This window comes from Ciona intestinalis, unplaced genomic scaffold, assembly GCF_000224145.3.
Source record: "Ciona intestinalis unplaced genomic scaffold, KH HT000119.2, whole genome shotgun sequence".
Taxonomy (NCBI): domain Eukaryota; kingdom Metazoa; phylum Chordata; class Ascidiacea; order Phlebobranchia; family Cionidae; genus Ciona; species Ciona intestinalis.
The window spans coordinates 92,982-100,550 of NW_004190441.2; the positions used below are offsets into that span (position 1 = coordinate 92,982).

The 7,569-nt window shown below is 38.4% G+C and overlaps 1 protein-coding gene across 1 annotated transcript; it reads right to left on the bottom strand.

Moving 5' to 3' along the window:
• Window positions 1-2,136: 2,136 nt before the first annotated feature.
• LOC101242231 lies at window positions 2,137-7,562 on the bottom strand. The gene is made up of 7 exons (XM_018815929.2): window positions 7,549-7,562; window positions 7,341-7,457; window positions 5,994-6,116; window positions 5,295-5,470; window positions 4,733-4,915; window positions 4,067-4,227; window positions 2,137-3,301 (listed from the first exon to the last, which is right to left on the bottom strand). Exons 4-7 carry the CDS (start codon window positions 5,361-5,363, stop codon window positions 2,734-2,736), a joined length of 981 nt encoding a protein of 326 aa, XP_018671474.1. The 5' UTR covers window positions 5,364-5,470; window positions 5,994-6,116; window positions 7,341-7,457; window positions 7,549-7,562; the 3' UTR covers window positions 2,137-2,733.
• Window positions 7,563-7,569: the final 7 nt, after the last annotated feature.

The following is a 7,569-nucleotide window of genomic DNA, read 5'->3' on the forward strand; positions in this document are numbered from 1 at the left end:
GGCAATCTTCATTTATTGGCAAATTAATAATGTTGCGGGCCAACTATACCACGTTGCACCATAGCATGAAAGACACCCAGTATACAGTTGGTAATATGTTTGCGCTTACCGGTTATGCAGGTCAACTGTTCGGTAACGAACGTAGATATGTCGTTTCGAAGTTTATCTATCTTTCAACTTCTTGGTTGAATTGCTGTGATAATAATATCAAGTAAAAATCTAATTCATAAAACGTGTTTTTTTTTGTACAAGATACAGCATATACAAATATATTGGGGTTTTGATTTCTTATTTGGTGGCGTCCATATTATAGAATTGGCGAACATATTAAAGCAATACGAGCTAAGGGTAATTATTCGCTTTACAAGCAGCGACAAAGTAGGAACACTCGGTTCTATAATAAAGATACAAACTCACTTTAAACGTTGCCAATCCAAAGCTGCATCGCGTCTGTCACTCAACGCATCTTCATTCGTGAGCGAGATAACATTGATGTGATTTGAACACAAGACTTCGATCTGTATTGTTTCAGTGTAGATTCAAATAATTTAAACTTTTAAAAAATTATTTCTAAAACTAACCAGCTGTAAATCGAATATAACATTAATACAACAAATGAATGCAATGCATTGCCCATACATTGCATATTCAATGCTAAAACAAGCCCTTATCAAAACCTGACTGCCCTCACTTTACTACATTATAACCTCTAACTGCTTGACAATTTTTCAAAATGGTGACAAACCAAAAAAACAAACCGCACACAAAACTCACATGAGCAAAAAATGAAAACGTGTTGATCACGTGGAACGCTGGGAGCAACGCTGAGAATTGTGACGTAACAATGTTAATTGTAATTTGCGCGAATTTTAGGCAGCCAGTGTTGCCTCTTGTAAAATATCCAAACAAGTCTTAAGATAGGCTTCATAAGCAGTATTTTAACATCCGGAAACACTGAATCTATTTATAGCAACAGCGGATTGTGAAGATTACAGCAATAATTATTTTGACGAAATTCCTGCAGCTTGTGTCAACACGTAGTAAACGTTCACAATATATATAGTAGGGTGGGGGAAGATGGGACACCTTTAGCACATAATATCTGAATATCCTGATCGTGTTTTAAACAATTAACAACGGTCTATGGGAGTTTTCTTTGAATGATTTTTGTTAACTACCAAATGGGACGAGAAAAAGGAATAAAAAGGTGTCCCATCTTTCCCCACCCGCCAATATAGTAATTCGTTTGTAGATTGTACGAAACATATTTATTTATATAATAAATTAAAAGGGGTCATGAACTTTGTCTTTATATTAACTTAATATGACGTATCATAATGCGCTTTGAACAATAGAACAACGGAAAACATGTCATTCATACAGTCTATATCTTCTATCATATGTTACTGTGGGGTAAAAGGTGGATACCGTTGGCACATAATATCCCATATTTCCTAATCGTGATTTAAACAAATAACAGAGTATTGAGGTTATATAATTCTGCGGATTTTCCTCGTTGTCAACGGGACGGTAAAGAGAATGAAACATATGCCATCTTATTGGCATTGCAAGCCATATTAGAATCCTAAATACCCACGTTTCGACTTTATTAGGACTTGTCACATTCCCCCACAACGGTGGTAGAGCCGGGCGTTCTCACATCTTTACACCTTGTGCCAGTGGTATGGCTGATTGTTTGGACAATCATTAGTGACCACTGGGTTGGAGCAATTGCTGTTAAGGGTCTTACTCAAGGACACAAACGCCCACAGTGGTAGCAGCGTTGAGTATTGAACCCATTACCTCTGGGTCACAGTATATAGTCATATCACTGATATTATTAGAAGTACAACAACATAGAACACAAACGTAAGTATTTTAGTTGATTGCGGCTGCTTTATACACATATATACATGATCTGTTAGTATCTAAAACAAAGCCTGGCACGCAGCCATTCATTTGTTTAACCAATCAAACCGTTACGTTACGCTTCGGTTAGTTTGGGGTTAATGCGACTTTGGTATATTGGTTGGACGCATGTTATATACGTTGTCACCGAAGCGTAACGGATCGATTTGAGTGGTTCACAGGGGATTCCTGCGCAACGGTTTGTAAATTAAGTCGAACACTTCTTGTGTGAAACCGGACGACATCATTTTATTTGTTGTGTATTGCACGAACAACACGCAAGTTTGTATAAGTAACCGTTGGTTTGTGCGAAGTAAGAAACGTAGTTACAGATATTGGTGGTGAGGAATAAAAGTTCATTATTTTATAAAATACTGTCCGCTAGATGTCGCATATGAGCTTAAACATAAAATCCACCAAATCCCCTGAATTTACCAACTTAAGAAAATATGTTAAGTAACATTGGCCGGATGTTCAATCCACGTTTTCAGATTTTTAACATTGAATATTCTAATTTCAGTTTTACCTACGAGTTTAAACAGTGACTGAAATTTAATTTTGAAACGAAGTTCGAAACAAATATAAAGCCTATATTATAAATAGATGGATGGATTAATTCATACCAAACTTTTTTAACGGTGGTAAATATTTAGTTTGTTAATATCGGTTGCAGAATTAAATATTCTAAGTTGAGTAAGCGTGAATAAACGTAACACTCGGTCACTGGTTCATACACTCTAAGTTGGTAGTTTCATACAGATGGTGTACAAACGTGGTGTAAGAAACTTCGCTACGAAAACAATGATAAAATAAATGAAAAGTTGACTAAGTGCGTTCGGGTATCGAGCCCGATATGTTTAGTGTTAACAGTTGTTCGGATCCTTCCACCCTTAGTTGTGGAATGTTGATTTGGACGGGACTCGTCCACACCTCTGTGGGTGAGGCGGGGTTAGGGGGGTTGCTGGGGGTGGCATGGGGTTGGGTTGCACCCGACGTTGATTGTTCGTTTCCACCCAAACTTACCATATCAACCCTCATACTCTCCATGCTCGTGGAATCGTTATCATGGAGTTGTTGAAACGTACGCGACGTACGAAAGTAACTTAACGGAGATCGCCAAAAGTTTCCATTCCTCCAGAACCTCCTCCTCCCCGCGTCCTCCACAACACCCACATGATCATCCTCCACCACAGGAGGAGCGAGGACCTCAACCTCTTCACCCCCCACTGCCTCCCTGTATGTTGGGGGGTTGGGGTAAACGCACCCAGCGATATCCGCAGTCATCTCCCCCCCACACGGAGCCCCCACCATCACAGGGGCGATCTTCTTCTTACTTGGGAGAGGACCCGCTTGTTCGGGATCTTTACGGGATCGTGAAGTGGAAGCAACATCCCTGTATAGTGAGGTGGGTTCGTAATTTATAAGAGGGTGGTTGGTATTTATTTTTAAGGCTTTCTAAACATTACAACCAATAAGTTGAATTTATTTCACAGGATTCTATGTCTAACTATCCTTGCCCTCTCATGCGACAAAACACTTATATACACGCTAACTTGTAAGCAGGCACGAGGTGTATAAAACAGAACACCCGTGTTATAACGACTGTTGTTGCCCGCCATGCGAGGATAAACAAGTTACATACATGCTAACTTGTTAGCGGGCACAAGGTGTATAAAACAGAACACCCGTGTTATAACAACTGTTGTTGCCCGCCATGCGAGGATAAACAAGTTACATACATGCTAACTTGTTAGCGGGCACGAGGTGTATAAAACAGAACACCCGTGTTATAACGACTGTTGTTGCCCGCCATGCGAGGATAAACAAGTTACATACATGCTAACTTGTAAGCGGGCACAAGGTGTATAAAACAGAACACCCGTGTTATAACAACTGTTGTTGCCCGCCATGCGAGGATAAACAAGTTACATACATGCTAACTTGTAAGCAGGCACGAGGTGTATAAAACAGAACACCCGTGTTATAACGACTGTCGTTGCCCGCCATGCGAGGATAAACAAGTTACATATGTGGTAACTTGTAAGCGGGCAAAAGTTTTATAAAACAGAACACCCATGTTATAACGACTGTCGCTGCCCCGCCATGCGAGGATAAATAAGTTTCATTCCTCCAATTCATTGAGCTTTCCACAACTAACCTTGGTCTACACGTTGATGGACCAGCGTCTGATGTTTCACCCAAACCCAGTGAACGTAGTATGTTGGTCATCGGGGGTTGGGGTTCGTCGATACCCCGTGCGTGGGTGGATTCATCGCTGGGTGAACCACTGATAAGGTTGCTGTCTTCACGATTGTTTCTCTGTGTAAAATACGAGTGATGACCAAATATTACACATAGTGTTTTACAGGTGTGGCAAATCCAAGAAATTTTTAACTTTTCATCAGCAGTTACCAGACTTTAATTTCCCAAAAACAACTATTCAATTGAATAAAGTTTCACTATAAGAATAACTTAATAAAAATGTTTTTTCATGCAGACATGGGCTAAGTCAATGTTATCTACGTACAAGAGTATTGTTTGTTGTAAAAACCTCAAGTAAGAGTTCCCACAAAACTGCGTTATCGTGAAAATATATATTCATGCTGTTGTTGCTTCCAGGCCAAGTAGGGTGGGGGAATATGGGACACCCTTACCACATAATATCCAAATATCCTGATCGATTTTAAACAGAAACAACGGTCTAAGGGAGTCGTGAGGATACGGTTTTATAATTCTTTGAAAATTCTTTGTTCACTACCGAACGGGACGGAAAAATAGGGTAAAAGCTGTCCTACTTTCCCCCACCCTGCCATGGACCACTCACCTCTTCCCTTGCTTCACTTGGCTGAGCCCTCCTTATTGAAGGTTCTCTGTTCCGATGTCGTCTCCTTCTACTTCGTCTCCTCCCCGATCGTGATGACGACCTTCGTGACGACTCATGAACCTCGTGTTCCACCCCTTCCACTGCCATGTTATACGAAGGGGGGGCTTCGCGCTGGAGAAGTTCCTGTGGGCGAGTATATCGTGTATCTTAAATGTATGTTTTTATGGTCGGCATAAATATTCATGTTTGTAAGACAAAAAAGTTGAAAAAAATGTGGGATAACTTTTATGTTATGAGACTGAACGTGATCTTTTAAGCAATATAGCAATTCTTTATAATGTGATCTTAAAGGAGCAACCACTTGTTAGTCAGCACATAAAGTGAAGCAGTTTATTAGATGGGAGATCTCCCATTTACAGCCAGGTTTGATGATCAATTTTATATACAGTCGAGGTCCTTGTCAAGAGATCCAATATTTAGACCATGGTTGGTCCTTTTACCACCAACACCCAGACAACTTATATACATGTGAAAGTACGGATACACTTAACAGCCAACTTACCCTGGCTATCCTTCCCAGCGGAGTTTGTAAATACGGGTTATCTCGGTTCATTCGATTCCTTGATGACATACGTAGTGTATATAGTTTACACGTGCAACCAAGCACAACAGCAAGCAACAACCCACAAACTAACGAACCCACGATGGCAGCAGTGAGCACTCGCCGCGTTGCAGTGTCTACAAGGAGAAACAATTCACATTTTTATTTCCTATGATATAAAAACTTATATACAACTATTTCCTACAATATACTTACACCATAGAAAAGTCAACATGACTAAATGTAACCTATTTATCCTCGCATGGCAACGACAGTCAGTATAACATTACAAAGCAGAAAGTAAATAAAGCAAATTTTATCCCCGTTTTACTTTTGTGACAACCATTTGTAAAGGGGACCATAAAAGTAATTGTGCTAGTCAAGTACAAATGGTTGGAGACCACATGAATAATAAATGTGTTAATTACACCAAGTGTTGAATTTCAACAGCTTTGTAATTACAACCATATGTGGCTTTCGCAGGTTAGTGGTTTGGAAATATTTTGGTAGCAATTGTTTTGCCGCACAACTTTGGGAGTTTTGTCCTAAATCACATGATGTCATCTCAGCTTTAATATCATCATGTCGCCGTACCCTCAACCCATGCTGCCTACATAACACACGATATTGTGTTGAATACAACACATGTTTACGACTCACATTCGCAACCAAGTTCATCTGAATAATCATCTCCGTGACAATCAAACTCATTATCGCATTTCCATCGATCGTAAATACAAATCCTGGATATCGGACACAGGAACGCTCCCTTGGTGCAAGAATCTGTATGGATGGGTGTTATGTGGGGTAGTTAAGCTACGTCATAATCAACATGTTTGTCACGAAATGAGGATTCATTATATCATGAATATGAATAACACACGATTCACTAAATGACCAACATTAATGATGACATAACGTAGTATTAAATAATCAAACAGGTCAAAATAGAATGTAGAACACTTGTGTAATATACAACATACATGGTTCAAACAAATACATATTTTATTTCATCTTCTTTGTTATGAAATATAACTGAACATAACATGCACGTAACAACAACAAACACACACACAACATGTTATGCAACACGTTAGTCATCGCATAAGTTGCCTAATTATCTGAGAAACTCAAACGAAACTAAACGTCATAAAGATTAACCAGAAACCACGTCAGCATATCATAGAGTAAACATACTTGCCAACAACAGTTATTATTGTTGCAACGACACCAACACATTTATGTAATGTTAATATTATTATATTTATTGTTCAAGACATTATGTGGAATTTTGTTACTTTTCGCAAATTTACAAATATTTAAAATGACTAATTATTTTACCTTATATAGTAAAAAATAAAGATGGTGTATATGTGAATATGATTGAACACAAAACTAATATGAGCAACCAATGTAACCTCTACATTGATAATTATTGTTAATACCATTATAAAGCTTATATGATATTTATTGTGACAACAAACATCTAACATGGGATGATTCCTTTACTTCCACGGCAAGCTTACATAGCTGCACAGCCCTCAGGGTAAATCTTACTAAAAGGATAAACCAGTGTTTCTCAACCTTTTATGGTTCGTGAACCTTTCAGAGAAACTCAACACCCGCGACCCCATGTTCCATCATTAAAATACATTTGTTTTAACAAGGTTACATATTTTATTTTATTTACAACTTTCCAACAAAACCCTAAAAGAAAAGCCATGAGAAATGGTCTCCTTGTGCATCCATAAACAAATAGTTTGGGAAGAGTTTGTTAAAACCATGGCTAGCATAGATATTGAACAAAGTAAGACTTGTACGATAACCCTGGTTATAACTTCACCAACTTATTTGTTAATTGAAGCGAAAATAGAATTTTTCTCATTTCTTTAGTTGTTACGGTTTGTTTGCAAAGTGGTGAATTAAATAAAGCAACCAATCCCCCCCTAAACAAACAGGTTGCCAACCATGTTATAACAACAACAACAACAACAACAACAACCTTACTGCAATTCTTTTCATCGCCACCACTTGCACAATCATTATACGCGTTGCAATATTCAGCCTCGTTGTAACAATCCCATTCTTTCCCCCCACACCAATATTTATCGGCACTGCAACCTTCTACAATAAAAACAAAATATCAATTGTTTACTGCTAAGTACAAGGGTGTATAGGTATTTTGTTAAAGGTGACAAACTTCAAAACACTTTACCACTAAGAAATATAGTATTTT

Coding starts and splice junctions, on each gene's coding strand:
- LOC101242231 (XM_018815929.2), bottom strand. CDS start 5,363: ATGTCATCAAGGAATCGAATGAACCGAGATAACCCGTATTTACAAACT. Junction 4,916..5,294: donor CGCTGGGAAGGATAGCCAGG/GTAAGTTGGCTG, acceptor ACTCGCCCACAG/GAACTTCTCCAGCGCGAAGC. Junction 3,302..4,066: donor CCATCAACGTGTAGACCAAG/GTTAGTTGTGGA, acceptor CTCACTATACAG/GGATGTTGCTTCCACTTCAC.